This window comes from Myotis nattereri (assembly GCF_964212035.1).
Source record: "Myotis nattereri genome assembly, chromosome: X".
NCBI classification, from domain to species: Eukaryota; Metazoa; Chordata; class Mammalia; order Chiroptera; family Vespertilionidae; genus Myotis; species Myotis nattereri.
In genome coordinates this window covers 16,310,289-16,327,986 of record NC_138078.1, presented here as the reverse complement: position 1 = coordinate 16,327,986, position 17,698 = coordinate 16,310,289, and the positions used below count along the sequence as shown (strand labels likewise).

General features: G+C 42.6%; 1 protein-coding gene across 3 annotated transcripts in view; it reads left to right on the top strand.

Moving 5' to 3' along the window:
* PCYT1B (phosphate cytidylyltransferase 1B, choline) overlaps positions 1 to 17,698 on the top strand; it is a 106,891-nt gene that overhangs the window by 77,699 nt on the left and 11,494 nt on the right. For 2 of the 3 annotated variants that reach the window (XM_081115158.1, XM_081115157.1), the window contains exons 5-7: positions 353 to 431; positions 6,409 to 6,551; positions 10,010 to 10,198. In XM_081115158.1, coding sequence (XP_080971284.1) covers positions 353 to 431; positions 6,409 to 6,551; positions 10,010 to 10,198 — 411 coding nt within the window. The remainder of the gene's footprint in view (positions 1 to 352; positions 432 to 6,408; positions 6,552 to 10,009; positions 10,199 to 17,698) is intronic. The other variant, XM_081115159.1, reaches the window with a different exon arrangement.

Here is a 17,698-nt window from a genome sequence, read left to right as displayed (position 1 = left end):
GACAGGAAATGGAGACTTGGGTTCCTCATCATAGCAGCGGTGACTCAAGTGTGAAGAATGAATGAATTCTCTAAAAGACAAAGTTTAGAGGCAGAAAAACAAGAGGCCAAGAAAACCTACTGTCAGCGGTAGGAGAAAGGGGGATCAGCAAAGGAGAGAAACCAGTCTAGTTCCCATTCTCTCACAGACATGGAGATGGTTGGAAATACCTTTCAGTCCAGGATTCCAAGCCACATTATAAACTGCTTATTTCAACTGCTTTATTCCAGCTGCTTTATTTCAAAAAGGCATTTTCAAATTGCAGATATGCACATCCACCCCAGTGGTGACATCACTCTTCTCTCTCTAACAGATTGACTTTGTGGCCCATGATGACATCCCGTACTCATCTGCTGGCTCAGATGATGTTTACAAGCACATAAAGGAAGCAGGTGAGGAGTTTTGGGCTCCCCTGTCTACTGTGGCACAATAATCAGGTTTAGTGCAGCATCTGCCCTATGTCTCCAGTATAGACATACCAGTTGGAATTTCAGAGGTCTCCCAAGTAGCCTTTTCAAGCCTCTGTTCACATATGCTAAATGGTGCATACCCCAATTAGATATTTATATAGGGATTAACCTGAGCCCCAAAGTACTCAACGTCCGGTTTAAGGCTTCATCAGACCAAACTCACAGGACCCTGTGGTTTAAAGGGCAATCATTTTCCTCATTCACAATGAAGTCCTCACAATGAAATTATTTTACACTCCCAAGAAAGTTCCTTCCAGAAGACGACAGATAACTGGCTAATTAACAATCTGGACTCATTGTCTGCCAAGTCCAGTCCTGCCGTATATCATCTTGTCACATGACAATAATATCCTCAGAGTACCACATGCAGAGGACAGAAAGCATGGATAAGTTTTTGTAGATTCCAGTAAAATATAGGATGTCTCAAAAAAGTTGTATACACACACTTTGAATAATTATAAAAGCATTAGGTAAGAATGGGAGGTCTGATGCTTTCAAATCCTGATCTTGTTTGTAAGGAGTTCTAAGAAAGGAAGCCCCATACACGTCGGACTTGCAAGGGTGCTGTGGAACATGTCTGGGAGGGGGAGGAACTGACTGGGGCATCAGTTACATCAGTTTAAGTCTTTGTAAGATCTGAGTTGTGAGCCAGCTGCTCCTTTTCTAACACTGCTCTGAAGGACCCAATAGAGACCCGTGCTTGTCGACTGGGAATGTGCCTACAGATCCCTTCAGGGTCCTTTCAAAGTGCAGGTTTGGATTCAGTGGGCCTGGTGGGACCCAAGATCCCCATTTCCAATGAGCCCTCAGGTTGTTAGAAGCTGCAGGTCTATAGATCTCCCCTAGAGTAGCGAGAATCCAGACCAGGGATTCTGGTTCACCCCGGATCACCCCCAGGATTAATGGAAGCAACATATCCCAGGGTGACAGTTCCTCAGCTACTGTCCAGAGTAGGGACAAGCACTCAGTGGTGGTTTTCCTTCTGGGTGGATGACCGCTAGTGGGCTAAGAAAAGTTGTTTTTCCGATTTTAGGGAGTCAAACCTCAACTCTAGCTATTTAGGTGTAGGAACAGCTCCAACGTTTTTCTAACTCTGCTATTCAGCACCATATTGCTGCATTAGAAATTACCCCCCTCACCCCAGTTTAGTGACTTAAAAGAGTGGAGGGTTTGGCTGGGTGTCTCAAACGACTGTTGTCAGATGTTGGCTGGGGCTGCAGTTATCTAAAGTCCCAACTGTTGCTGGCAATAGGTGCTGGCTGCCCACAGGGAGTTCAGTTGGGCTTGACCTTGGAGCACCTACACATGGCTCTCCTGGGTCATATGGGCTTCTCAGAGCATGGTGGCTGGGTTCTAAGAGTGTGCGTCCTAAGAGGAGGCATCCGGAGGGCTTGCCATCTTGATAGAAGCCGCCAATTTTTTTTGCCCTAGCCCTGGAAGTCACCTGGTGTCATTTATACCAGCGGTCGCCAACCTTTCGGACCTCATGGACCACCAGTGGTCCACGGACCACCAGTTGGCGACCACTGATTGATACTACAGTCAGTTTGTTATAAGCAAGTCACTAAGGCCAGCCCAGATTTCAGGGGATGGGAACTGTGCTCATGTTTAATTCACCACAATTCTCATCTCCAAATTGAATAGTCAGATGGTATTTTACTTGCCCTGGGAGCACAGGCATAAGCCTATGTGTGACTTTTCATATGCACAGGGACCCATTCTTATGATCCACTGATCTGCTCTGTTGAGTCCTCACCAATGAAGACCCACAGCAGAGATCTGTTTAGGGTCCAGGTAGAGGAGGCCAGCATATTCATCGTGGGAGAAAGATGCTCAGAAATGGCCTAAGCCTCCACATTTGGCTTTTATACTTGAGGTATACTTTGCATGTCAGAAATCACGTTAAACGAAGCCAGGGGTATCAAGGGCATGAATTAAAGTTTACAGTACTCTACTCTGCTTATCAAAGCTACGTGTCAAAATCCTACTGCAAAGCTGGATTAAAAGATGGGGCTTAAATGAAGTAGACTGTAAGGTCCACATCATCATCATTCTAATATTGCCTACTACTGTTGAAAGTTCCCTTCATTAACATGTGCTTTGCTGCTTCTTAAAATAGCTCCATAACCAAATGCTGCAATTCTGAAAAGCATGATAAAAAAGGTTCTCTGATCATACTCATTACTGAATATTTTTAGCAGAGCAATAATTAGGATGTGGAGGAAGCCGGGTGCCTCATTATAGCAGCAGAGGGCTTGGCTTCTTTCAGAGACCTACCTCCCAACCAGACAAAGCAAATCTCTCCCCAAAGCCAACTTTTAGTTACTCAGCCACAGAGGCCTCACCCTGTGACTTCAAAGAAAGGGTGAGCTCATGTCACCAGTGTCGAAGTGATTTGTTAAAGTCCATGAATAGCCAGAGAATCCTCTTAACATTTCAGCAGGCAGGGGTAGAGTGAAATAGCTGTCTGCTGAAAGATGGCACATACTTCTTTCTCACCAGAAGGCTCCCTGCTGCTCCCACCAAGGTGTTATTTCAGGTCCCCCCTTTCCTGCTTCGGGACAGCTCAGAGTTCCCCACCCACTAAAGCACCCTGCACAGCTGGGTCACTTGAGTGTTGTTTATACCCACACATTTTGATGTTTGCATCCTCTGCCTTCCATTTGGTTTTCTGGAGTCCTCCTTTTTAGAAGGAGATAAAGGACGTTTTTGGTCTAGTGGGAACCCCAACTCTGTCTTCTGAGCTACAGAATATTAGAAACCGGATGTGTTGTCTTTAACATCAGCAGTGCCACCCTGCTGCTGATACTGCCAATATGCAGATGATCTCCAAAGAAAGCTCCTAAGGGACACCCTGGGAGGGGCCAGAAGACTAGAAAATTTACTCCTCCCCCTCTTGATAGATTCAGAGAAAACTGGATTTGGAAAGGCATTTAGGGATCAATATTCATCTAGCCACTCATTCACCAAATGTCCTTATAAGTGCTCAATTGTCACCTGATGCTGAGACTATAGAAGAGAATGAGACACGAGCAGTTCCTTTCCTCATGTAGCTTATAGTCAAGTCGGGAAGGCAGTTATTGAACAAGTTGTTTTATAAAGACCTTGGAATAACTGAAGGAGAAGAGCAGTTAGTTGGACCTTGGTAGGGAAATAACAACAGGAAGATCCAGTCAGGGGTTGAGAGATTTCCTTGAGGAAGTGACGCTAAAGGTGAAACCCAATGGATGACCAAGAGTTAACCAGGTGGAGTGTGTTTGTGGCAGAGTAAAGAGAGGGGGCCAGCCCTTTCAGGACACTGAAGTTCAGTGTGGCTGGACCAAGGCAGGGCCAGACTGTTGCCCAGTGCCATGGACTACAATTAAAATGGTACCACGTGCCCCTATGTAGCACAAGGACTTGGCTTAGGGAGTGAAGGAAGTGGAGCGCATCTGAGGTGGGACTGGAGAAAAGCACAGGGAAGAGATAATGCAAGCTGCTGCAGGGCCAGGTTAAGGATTTGAATATAAATACAGAAGACAGTAGCCCAGCCAGCATAGCCCAGTGGTTGAGCATCAACCTATGAACCAGGAGGTCATGGTTTGATTCCTGGTCAGGGCACATGCCTGGGTTGCAGGCTTGATCGCTAGTGTGGGGCATACAGGAGGCAGCTGATCAATGATTCTCTCTCATCATTGATGTTTCTATCTCTCCCTCTCCCTTCCTCTCTGAAATCAATAAAAATATATTAAATACAGAGGACAGTAGAAAGCCAGTGAAGGCTGTTGGGTAGGCATATGACTTGCATTTTGAAAGACTGCCCTGCGATCTTTCTATAGGGAGAGTTAACTGAGAGGACCAAAAAAATGGCATCTCTGAAGAGTGGTATTGAGGCTCTTGCTGTAATCTTTGCAAAAGATGGCATTAGATTGGTTTAGAATTGGAGAATGGGGACAATTGCATCAGTTGGGGAGACATTTACGAAGTAGATTGATGATTAGAAGGAAATTGGGTATAAGGAGTGAGGGAGAGGGAAGTGGCATGGATGAGCCCAAGGTCATCTTATCTAGCCACCTCGTTTCTCAGCTTTGGAGACTGAGCTTAAGTAACTTGCCTTCTGAGGCTTGAGAAACTTGCCCAAATCTACAAACCAAGAAGCCAGCATCATGGTCCCTAGACTCTTCTCATCATGCCGTCCCATGGCTGATGTCTCTGATTGAGTAGCCATAATCATACCAAGTAGAAAGATCTCAATTGCCAACACACTATTTCAGCTGACACCTGTAAGCACAAACCAGCTTCTTGTCTTTGATAACATTTGTGATCTCTTTTTAGCCCTGAATTGGTGTACCCATATATATCTGAGGACTTTAAGGAAGTTCTATTGTAATTTGGCATCCTCTGCTTTTTATTTTTTTACTCAGTCCCACGTATTCTAAATGAAAGGGTCTTTGAGTGGGGATATCACCATCCAGAGTAGAACAGTCTTAGGGAGATAAAATCATCTAGCACCCCACAAACATGTTTTTAGATCAGAGAAAACAAAAATAAAACACTTTTTCTTCTTTTCCTTCAGTATGACACAGACTTCCTTGGGGAGGAAGGGGAGTTGCCATAATCTGACCAATTCATTGATTCAGTTTTATTCTCTCTTCATTTACTCATTTAATTTGCATTTCTTGAGCACCTTCCATGTGCTAGACCAGTGGTTCTCAACCTTCCTAATACCACGACTCTTTATTTTTTTAAAAAATATATTTTATTGATTTTTTACAGAGAGGAAGAGAGAGATAGAGAGAAACATCGATGAGAGAGAAACATCGATCAGCTGCCTCCTGCACATCCCCCACTGGGGAAGTGCCCACAACCCAGGTACATGCCCTTGACTGGAATCGAACCCGGGACCTTTCAGTCCGCAGGCCGACGCTCTATCCACTGAGCCAAACCGGTTTCGGCATCCATGGCTCTTTAATACAGTTCCTCATGTTGTGGTGACTCCCAATTTCATTGTTACAAATTGAACATAAAGCATAGTGATTAATCACAAAAACAATATGTAATTACATATGTGTTTTCCGAAGGTCTTAGGCGACCCCAGTGAAAGGGTCGTTCAACCCCCAAAGGGGTCGCGACCCACAGGTTGAGAACCGCTGTGCTAGACACAGAGGCACTGATCTTGGTGCTGGGGATGCAAAGACAGTCAAGGCATAATAGGTGCTTTCAGAATGTTCTCTTTCTACAAGAAGACAGACATTGAAAATACTTTCGTTAGTGGAAGATGCTCTATGCAGTCGCAGGGGGCACCATTCTCATTGCATGTCCTAAATGTTGAGGATTCTGCCCAGGGGTGTCAGCAAAGACTTCCCAGAGGCATAACCTGGCAACTGGACATGGCAGGATGAGGAGGAATGCTGTGGCTGATGTGAGCAGGGAAGGAGGATTCAAGGCAGAAAAGAAGGGCTGAGCATGAGCAAATGCTAGGAGCTGGGTGAGTGCATGGTGCATCCAGGTCCAGGATGATGAACACTCAGTGTTAATGGGAGAACAGGAGCATGCAGAACTGAGCCTTGGAAGAGTCAGCTGGGCCAGATGTGAAAACCTCCATGACACAGCAGGAGCTGCAACTTTTCTCTGCAAAGGAGGATTAAAGAAGATGGGCGTCGGCTTGTGGACTGAGGGGTCCCAGGTTCGATTCTGGTCAAGGGCATGTGCCTGGGTTGCGGGCACATCCCCAGTGGGAGATGTGCAGGCAGGAGGCAGCTGATCGATGTTTCTCTCTCATCGATGTTTCTGGCTCTCTATCTCTCTCCCTTCCTCTCTGTGAAAAATCAATAAAATATATTAAAAAAAAAAAAAGAAGATGGGTTAACCAAGTCCCTCTTACTTTTTTCTCGTCATCTCCCCTTTCCTATCTGAACAGGAATGTTCGTTCCAACGCAGAGAACGGAAGGCATCTCAACATCAGATATCATCACCAGAATTGTCAGAGACTATGATGTGTATGCCCGTCGCAACCTCCAGAGAGGGTACACAGCAAAGGAACTGAATGTCAGTTTCATAAATGTAAGTGTGCCACTTCGTACCCTCTGAAGACCACCAAATCACACCACTGTCGCCGTTTATTGAGCACTTACTATATGCCACGCCGTGTTCTTGGTGTTTTACATTTATGGTCTCATTCAATCCACATAACAACCCAAGGATGTATTATCATCCCCATGTTACAGGTGGAGAAACCAATGTTCAAAGGGGTAACATAAGTCAACCAAGGCACACAGGTAGTGAGCTCCACATTTTATAAAGGAACTGCCTCACTTCCCTCCTCTCCCCTTAATATTCCTCTTTAGAGTTCTCAGACCTGGCCAACGGTTTCTGGGAGATCTGCTCTCATGAAAAGCAAGAGTTTTCTTCTGGTCCTAGCCGGTTTGGCTCAAAGGATAGAGGGTGGGCCCTTGGACTGAAGGGTCCCGGGTTCGATTCTGGTCAAGGGCACGTACCTCGGTTGCAGGCTCGATCCCCAGCCCCGGTCGGGGGCCAGGCAGAAGGCAATCAATTGATGCGTCTCTCTCACATCAATGTTTCTCTCTCTGTCTCTCCCCCTCCCTTCACTCTCTCTAAAAATCGATGGAAAAATATCCCCGGGTGAGGATTAACAACAACAACAAAAATAGTTCTCTTCTGCTCAGAGGGAAGGAAGGAGGGCAGAGGGGATGGAAAGCTAAACCCAGAGAAAACGCTTTCTTGTTCTAACATTTTTAAATTATCATTTTATTAAGGCCTCACAGATGCTCACCAGACACCTTAAAAACAGTTTTTTCTTGTCCAGAGAAATTACAGCTGCTTAAATAAAGCCTAAAGTCTTTGGCTTCCTTGGGTATTTCTGCCATATTGTTCCCACAGAGCTGCTGTTAGCTTAATAATATAGTAGCTGTTAAAACAATCTTTAAAACAAGCAAAACAAACTGTTAAAAAGCGAAGAGGGCAGCCCAGTTGCTGGAGGTGATGGTAGCGAGTCTGGACAACTGTATTTGCCTAGACTCCAAGGAGCCCAGGTAGTTGATTAAAACAAGAACTCTCCATCCATCCAGAATTTCAACCCCCCAAAATACTGTATTTTCAAAGAGGGATTTTTCTATAAAACTAGATGCTTAGAATTACGCACAGCCATAATTAGCCAGTAGCTTACACAGATTGGTCACTGCTCCCTTCACAATGAGGAAGGGCTCATTAATTGTAAATCAGGGATTATTAGTTGTCCCCACGAGACGGGGGCGGGGCAGGGGGTGTGTGTTGGTGGGCCAGGCTCTGTGGCTTCATGCAAGCCGGGCAACAAAGTGGAAAATGTCAGCTTCAAGTGGCACCAGAATACGTGGCTGAAAAGAATTCAGTCAACTCGATTATTTGGTGTCTCATAGAGAATTAAGCCCCGGTTATTTAAAGACATTAAACCGATCTTTTAAACTGAATTCAGTCAACCATCCAAGCATGTCGAGCCATTTCCAAAAGTTCTCGCTCATGCTCTTTAGGCGGCCTGTGGCTAAGCCCCTGAGCTCAGGGAGCTGTGCAGTCAGCATGGATGCTCTCATGCCCTTTCTGTGACAACAAACCTGGCTGCAGCCTGGAGAGAGAGTCAAATGTGTTGGAGGGGCGTGTATATGAGTCACAGGACCCCAGAGGTGGCCGGAACCTGCCGAGGGTCAGTCACCCTGTCCAAGTCTCTCCATGTAGGAATGAGGAAAGCTGAGCTCAGAGGATACCTGGCCAAGGCCCCTCAGCAAAATAGAGGTGGAGGTGCAGCAGCCTCCCAGCCTTGTGACTCCCGATCCAGTGCTCATTCTACTGCTCTGTGCTGCCCCTGAGAGCCATTATAATAACCATATAGTAAAAATAGCTGAGTGGCCCAGCTGACATGGCTCAGTGGTTGAGCATCGACCTATGAACCAGGAGGTCACGGTTCGATTCCCGGCCAGGGCACATGACCAGGTTGTGGGCTCGATCCCCAGTGTGGGGTGTGCAGTAGGCAGCCAATCAATGATTTTCTCTCATCACTGATATTTCTGTTCCTCTCTTCCTCTCCCTTCCTTCCTGAAATATATATATGCAAATATGCATTTATTTTAAAAAAGCTGAGTGGCAGCACATATAGCTCACACCCCACCCTGAGGCTGCAGTGAAGTTTGGAAAGTCTAAATCAGGGAATCCTGATCCAGTTTTGCAATCGTCCAGGTGCCTTGAGAAAATCTGAAATCTGAAATGAACTGCAGTCCCGTGTAGTGAAGAAAAATGATAAAGCTTATTACCTATTTAGGAGAAAATGTATGATGATTTCATGGAGGGGAGGACCCTCTGTCTCATGTTATTTTCATGGTTTTCATACCACTGTCATCAGGTAACAGGATTAAATGCCTAGGCCGCTTAGTAGCAATGAAACAGACAACACACACTGAGCTTTTACTAAATGCCAGGCTGTGCCAAAGCACATTCTTGTATTAGTTTATCTAATTGTTGCAAGCTACCCTCTAGGGTAGGGATAATGATCCCATTTCACAGATGAGGAAATTGAGGCTTAGAGGTGCCATGTGACTTGCCTAGCATACAGTGCCTTCCAGGCATACAGATATTAGCACTGCTGCATAAAAGCTATAAGAAAAACAAAGCCCCAGTAAAAAGAAGCTATCAGGATAAGAGATTTCTTCACCACCAAGGAAAGCAATGCAGTTCAATTAGCTTCATGGAAAATACCATTACAATGAAAAGTTGAGCATAACACATGGATTTCTAAGGCCCAGCAAATGACCGACTTTTTCAACCCATATTGGTTTTAACAGTGTCTCAGTGAAACAGAAGATTCAGGAAGCCTCTGAGGGGCCAGTCTATGTACATTTATCCTTTTGGCTAAGTCCCAGCAGAATTGGGGGGGGGTGACTATTTGCCCAATATCTACCCATAATAAAGAGCAAATATATATTTTTTGGTTATTCTCTTATATAATCAAATTCAACTAAGACATTTACAAAAAAGAGACTGTTAAAACCAGTTGTACTTCACTTGTACATATCCAACAAGATTAATGATAAGTGCCTTTTCTTTTTCTTTCTTTTTTTTCAATTCTCAACTGAGGATATTTTCCCATTGATTTTTAGAGAGAGGAAAAGACAGAGAGAAATATCCATGTGAGAGAAACACATTGATTGGTTGCCTCTTGCACGTGCCCCCATTAGGGCCTGGGCCAGGGAGGAGCCTGCAACCAAGGTACATGCCCTTGACTAGAATCTAACCGGGACCCTTCAGTCTTCAGGCCAATGCTCTATCCACTGAACCAAACTGGCCAGGGTGACAAGTGACTTTTCTAATAAGAGATGTACCTTCCCATCAACCCAGCTCTTGGGAAATAGTAACATCTGGACTCTTCAGATTAAGAACACAAGTTGAAAGAAAATAAAACCATTAATGTGAATGACTGACCTCTCTCATGCCCTCTCCGATAAATCCATTTTTCCCCTCCTCTACTTTTTGACCAGGAGAAGAAATACCGCTTTCAAAACCAGGTAGACAAGATGAAAGAAAAGGTTAAGAATGTGGAGGAAAGATCGAAGGAATTTGTTAACAGAGTGGAAGAAAAGAGTCATGATCTAATTCAAAAGTGGGAAGAGAAGTCAAGGGAATTCATTGGCAACTTCTTAGAACTGTTTGGGCCAGATGGAGCATGGGTATGTAATTATTTCACTTGGCCCCATGATGACGGGTGTTTTCAGTGTATCTTCTTTTTCACATAACTGTCAAGGGTGTCCCTTATCTCAGTCCAGTATGTGGCCTCCACTTTGGGCATCAGTCAGCCTGAGTGACTTCAAGTTCATGTCACTTCCCTATTTAGTTCCTCCTTTACCCCTCAATATAGTACCCAATAGTACCCAAAGCCAGCTCTTGTCCAGAGCTTAAAGCCATTTGGTAGTCATTGAATGTAATTACTGCAGAGGTTGGTTCTGTAGCTCATCTCAGGTTCGCAGTGGGAGATGATACAAAGCTTGACGATAAAGGTGAACTGAGTCAGTGGCATCATGGAACTTGTAAGACAAAGCTAACTGGCTCTTGGATCAACCAGGGGAGGAGGGTGCGAATGAAACAGCTGCCTTCGTCAGATTTTGTTACCAGAAACTTGCCTCTTTCATTGGTTGGAAGAGAGAGAAGAGGTAGGATTTGGCCCTGCAACTATACCCATCATGCCCTGATTTCCCTGTTTCTTCTTTTTTCCCCTCCTGTTTTTTCCATAGCATGTATATGTTGGCACAAAAGTCTTTGGGGACTGATGCCACAATCTGAATCTTTTTTTTAAAATATATTTTATTGATTTTTTACAGAGAGGAAGGGAGAGAGATAGAGAGTTAGAAACATCGATGAGAGAGAAACATCGATCAGCTGCCTCCTGCACATCTCCTACTGGGGATGTGCCTGCAACCCAGGTACATGCCCTTGACCGGAATCGAACCTGGGACCTTTCAGTCCACAGGCCGACGCTCTATCCACTGAGCCAAACCGGTTTCGGCCACAATCTGAATCTTAAAACAGAAACTGTCAAGGGTCTCTTGCCTAAATTCTATAGAAAATTCTGAATGAAATATATGAGAAGGGAAAAGAAAATTCTGGAAACCACCTTGAACTCCCTTGGTATTTTCTATTGTATGTGCACTTCCAGAGTAAATAACCAACATTGTCAGCAGAGTTAATAAGGGTTCTTTGAAAGAGATACTTTTACAGCTAACTTCCTTTTAAAACAAAAATAAATGATTCCATTTAATTTCCCTGATTTTAAGTAGCCTAGATTTCCTATTATGACATGAGAAGTCTCTAACAAAATCCACTTCGCTTTAATTATTTTATTGATGGGTTGTCACTCCTGCCTCTCTGCTCATTTGAGCTGGTTCATTAGAGGATTATCTAAAAGTAAAACACTCAATTAGTAATAGAAAAAGAACAACGTTTGAGAAATGGGAAGAGACACTTTGCTGAAAGCCTAGTGGTTTCTAAGTGATTATAGAGGGGGGATATCGCAGGCCATCCATGTCCTATTGGTTGAGTCTGCAAGGGGCTGCTTTAACCCTTGTTGATGGCTAGAAAGAGATGGCAAGAGTGGAGGAGCCAGGGGCTGGGTTCCTTTTCCTTCTCCTTCGGGCATGTTAACATTTTCGCTCAGGTCAGTTGAATTCATGGGACAGTATGAATGTCCTTGTGTGTGCACAGTACTGGGGACCAACATGAGGACAAAGTGCAGACCCTGTTCTCTGGTGTTCCGTGGTCTCTATAACATAAAGTCTGAAGTTCCCTATTAATCTGGTGTGTAATTTAATGGTTCTCAGTTTCACAACTAATCTTCAAATGCTGAAGAAATAGCTAGTGGTTTGTTAATGAAACCATGTAGGTATTCATGTGCTTATAGGGACTCAGAAATGTGTCTGCTGAGAAGCTCTGGTGTTGTAACTCAAGGGGGTGGGTGTTTTCTCCATATGGAGTGAGCAAAGGCAGGGAAGGAATATCATTTCATAGAAACTGTGTAGTAGACCCTAGTTGTTTCAGGCTCCCAATGAAGGTGAATAGTAGCTGAAATTATTCTGGGGTGGGGTGTCTGGTGACAGCGAGCTGAGGTGATTTTTAAGAAATGAAACCCAGCTTAGAGACAGGAGATTTTTCTTTTTAACACTTGCTATTAGTGTCAAAACTGTTATTAACATTAATTTACTGTATCAGCCAGACTTAGACATTACTTTTTTTCTGTTGACATTAAAAGTACAGGAATAGTTACAAGGATGTTAAACGCCAAGATAAGTAATTTGCTTTTCATGAATATGCTATTACTATAATAATTCTTTATTTGTGAATTTAGGACTGGAACTCATTTCTTAAAATAGAGGACCCACATTATCTGAAAATACAGTACTGATACAAATAACCCAAACTTGAAAAGGCAGAAAATAGAAGGATTTTAAGTTACAAAATTCATAGAGCCTTCCGGCATTTGCAAAGGATATGGCATGGCTCAAATCCATATCTACATCGATCTATATTGCTCTATATGATTAATATATACAAATAGATATAGTTCTGGATACAAAGCTTGGTTCCAACTTGATTTTTGATGGATCAAATTTAGCAGGCAGACATGGTTTGATTGGCCCTCACAGACTAATCCTGGTATATTTGGGGAGGACAATCACAAGGATATGAATACCAGGAGGTGGTGGGGCCATCTTGGCAGATGGCTACCATAATTTGAGCAAGCAATCAGCTTCTCAATCACTAGAATAGACTATCCCCATTTATTGTCTCATTGGTGGATTATTAGAGCCCAAGATATCATTTTTCAATCTCATCACCTACCACCCTATTTATTTAAGTATAGTCATGCACCACATAAAGATGTTTCAGTCAAAGTTGGACCACATATATGATGGTGGTCTCATAAGATTATAATGGAGCTGAAAAATTCCTATCACCTAGTGATGTCATAGCCATTTATATATATAAAAGCCTAAGCAACCAAACAACTGAACAACCAGTCGCTATGACATGCACTGACCACCAGGGGGCAGATGCTCATGCAGAAGCTGCCCCTGGTGGTCAGTGTGCTCTTATGGCCAACCTCCTGAGGCCAGCTAACCTCTCACAGTCCCTCCCCCGAGCCGGCAGGCCCCAATCGGACCCCATTGGGACTGGGTGAGATGGCCCAGATTGGCCCCGATCACTGGCCAGGCCGAGGGACCCCACCCATGCACGAATTTGTGCACCAGGCTTCTAGTTGTAGTATAACACACTAATGAGTTTGTGGCAATGCTAGTATAAACAAACCTACGGTGCTGCCAGTCCCATTAAAGCATAGCACATACAATTAAGTACAGTACATCATACTTGACAGGACTATGTTACTGGTTTATATATTTGCTATACTATATTTTTGTCAGTAGTTTATAGTCGTTCTATTTATAAAATTTGTTATAGACATATGCTGTGTTACACCAGCAGCAGCTTCATACATCTCATGTCTACTGGGTCTCTTGATTACATTATTTCATCTTGAACTCGATTTACTCTGGTGTTTTGTCGTAACGTGCTGTACTGGCCTGTAGCCTAGGAGAAATAAGCTAGACCAGGGGTGGGGAACGTACAGCCCGTGGGCCGTATAAGGCCTGAGAAATCATTTGGCCTGGCCCTGCCAAGGCAGTAGGGGTGAGTTAATTAAATGTTTGACCAAATAGAGCAGGCTCATTTTTAAGTTGATAATTTTGTATGGCCTGCAAATGATGTTATAAATATCCAAATGGCCCTTGGCAGAAAAACGGTTCCCCACCCCTGGGCTATCCCATAGGGCCTAGGTGTAGTAGGCTACACCATCTAGGTTTGTGTAAGTGCACTCTATGATGTCTACACAATGATGAAATTGCCTGACATTTCTCAGAATGCATCCTTGTCGTTAAGTGATACATGACTGTATGTGCTTGATTCTTGTAACCTCTTGACATTTTCAAAAGACAGCCTGTAACCCAAGCAGAGCGACAAAGCGAGGGGGTGTCTCTTTGAAAGACACTATCAAGGGAAGTTAAAGAAGTTAAATTTTGAAGCTTTAAAGAAGTTAAATTTTGAAGCTTTGTTGCCATGGTGGAGGCAACACCATTCACTTCTGAGGTATTAAGTGGCAAGCAGCCAGGACTGAGGTAGGCTGAATCAGCTTTCACAGTTAGGTTTTCCTGTAGGGCCTTCCTAGTGAAAGTTGTTTTTTGTTTGAAATATCTGAATCCAGAGCAAACACATTCTATTTAAACATTAGTGCCCCAACCATATGTGCTGTTTTTTAAAAAACATGTATTATTTTGAATGGTCTGCCACTATATTTCCTCATTGACTGAACACAGAGAATCATTTCCGGTTTGAAGTGAAAGTGGGTCTATTCTATTTTACCATGTGAATGTAGACCCTTTCCTTAAGCCAAGTGCAAATTTCTAGTTCATCCTGGACCACAAACTCCCTCTGCCTCAATTTAATCAGTCGGCCAACCAAACAGGCCTTTGCCATCTGACATATGAGATTACCTTTAAAAAAAAAAAAAGGCTGATGTTATGTTTCAGAAAAAACAGATTTATATGATGGGAGGTCCATTGGTGGTTGCTAGATGCAAGGGGTGGAGGGGTGGGTAAAGTGAGTGAAGGGAATCAAAGGTACAAATTTCCACTTATAAAATAAGTAAGCCTTGGGGATGCAATGTACAGCATGGTAACTGTATGTAATACTGTACTGCATACTTAAAAGTTGCTAAGAGAGTAGATCATAAAAGCTCTCATCACAAAATTGTGTAACTATGTGTGGTGATGGATGTTAACGAGTCTTATTGTGGTGATCATTTCACAATATATACAAATATTGAATCATGTTATACACCCGAAACTAAAATATGTCAATTATGCTTCAATTAAAAAAATAAATGTGAACATAGACTTTTTTTTCCCTCTATTGTTTACTCCTGTATCCTTAAGGCTGAGATTAATACCTGAACCATACATAGTGTGCTATCAGGAAATATTTGTTGAGAGAATGAATGCTCAATTTTCAGACTTTTCATGTCAGGAAAACCCTCCATAATACTTTGTAATAAACAAAATGTTTCTTTTCAACTTCTATCTTGAAAATATACCATGCTAGCAAAACAAAAACAAAAACAAAAAACAAATCTGTGTGTGTGTGTATGTGGTGTGTGTGTGTGTGTGTGTGTGTGTGTGTGTGTGTGTAGACATATATAATGGGATATTATTTGTATCTACCACATTTTGTTTATCCCTCCATTCGTTGGTAGACTTCTGAATTGTGTCCACCTTTTGGCTATTGTGAATAGTACTGATATACACATGGATATACAAATATCTGCTTAAGTCCCTGCTTTCAATTAAGTGGAATTGCTATATCATGTGGTAATTCTAGGTTTTTGTGTTGTTGTTTTTGTTTTGTTTTAGGAACTGCCGTGCTGTTTTCCACAGTGGCTGCACCATTTTACATTCTCACCATAATACACAGGGTTCTAATTTCCCTCTATCCTCACTAGTACTTGATTTTTAATATTTTTATAATAGGCATTCTAATGGCACTGCTAATTTTTAAGACTGTTTTTATCTTCAGAAAAGAAATATAAATTTTAGTTTGTGGATTTGAATTAGATACCCCATTTGAGTCTTTTTGACAGTGGTTTTAAAAATTGTCTTCCAACAAATGCATAAGTAAAACATGAATAATCATGGGAAGCTTCTTACTATGTAAGTGGCTGATTACATAGCACTGATCATGACAAGGGGCTCACTTCCTGGCTGGGTAGCCTTGGGTAAATTCCTTTGCCTCTCAGTCACCTACCAGGGGTGTTGGGAGGATGAAATTATTTTTAAAAAATATTTTTATTGATTTCAGAGAGGGAGAGAGAGAGAGAGAGAGAGAGAGAGAGAGAGAGAGAGAGAGAGAAACATCAATGATGACAATCACTGATTGGCTGCCTCCTGCATGCCCCACACTGGGGATCAAGCCCACAACCCGGGCATGTGCAACCCTGGCATGTGCCCTGACTGGGAATTGAACCATGACTTCCTGGCTCACAGGTCGACGCTTAACCACTGAGCCACACAGGCTGGGCAGGAACAAGTTGTTTTATACATACAGCCCTTTAACAGTGCCTGGCAGGCAGGTATCAGACACTGTAAGCCTTAGTTGTTTATCCACAACTGAAACTCTCTCCTTGAGTTCTGTTGTTTCCCAGAGGTCCAAACCAGATAGGATAACTAGGATATTTTTTGCTTCTTTTTGGGCAGATATGTCAGAATATATCTGAAATACTGAAATCTTTAAAGACATCTGTGATGACATTCAGTGCCTTGGTGGATGTTAAGAATTTCTTAAAAGGGAAAACTTTGTAGGAGGGGAAAAATACTTTCATATGGACAGGACTATAAATGGTATTATTTTCTTGGGAGAAATCTTTATAAATGGAAACCTCTTGATACAGTAAAAGACTGAATTAAAATACCTTTTCTCTTTGAAAATGCCATGCCAGGTCTTCATTATTTGTTATATTTCTAAAGTGCTTTTCTTCCCAGGAAGCTCATTACAAACTGTCTCCTGACCTGATTCAATTCAGCTTCTTTGTAGGGGAACCACCCTTCAAAAGGCACCAGTAACAGATCAGAGAGCTTGCAAATCGAGACCCAGAGTTCTTTTGCAAGGATATCACATTTTATGAAGTGCGACACCATTGTTTATCATTAAGGATTCAAGTGATTTCATCTCCTTAGGCAGAATATTCTCAGTTATGAGCTTAAGTCAAACCGTAATAGACAAGTCGTAGATTTCCCTAGAAAGTGGGCTTCTAATGGAAATGCTGATAATCCATTAACAGCAGGAGGGCTAATGGCTGCCACTAAAAATACACTTAAAGATTACAGTAATAAAAACACATATTTTAAAGTGCATGCTAGAAGTTCAAGGATTTTTTTTAAATGTTGCTGTTAATAATAGGCCACCCTCTCCTTTTGGTATTTGATTTTTGTCTTATAAATGGGCTTCATCTATAGCATTTTTTTTTGTTGTTTAATTTTGAAAGGAGTTGGGTCTTTTGGCGGAGTTACCAGTACCTTTAATGGAAGGTGAATAATTGGTGTATTTGTAGAATTGTGGAGTTTTACATCTGGAAAGGATCTTAGCGATCATCAAGCATCTCTATTATATCTGCTAGAGGAGATTTGAGATTCTAAAAAGTAATGGGCTAGCCCTAGCTGGTTTGGCTCAGTAGATAGAGCATTGGCCTGTGGACTGAATGGCCCCAGGTTCGATTCCAGTCAGGTCACATACCCGGGTTGTGGGCTTGATCCCCAGTAGGAGGCATGTTGGCAGCCAATTAATGACTCTCATCATTAATGTTTCTATCTCTCTCTCCCTCTCCCTTCCTCTCTGAAATCAATAAAAATATATAAAAAAATAAAAGGAAAATCAGTGCAGGGGGAACTGATGATGTACCTGAGGTCTTAACATTTTCTCATGTCATTATAGCAATGCCCTTCAGCCTAATCTTGCCTCTGTCTTCTCTCTTTCTCCCTACAGTTATTGCTTTTTTTATGATGATAAAATATGTGTTCATTACAGAACTATTTGAAAATAAAGAATAAAAGGAGACTAAAATACCTGTGACATTC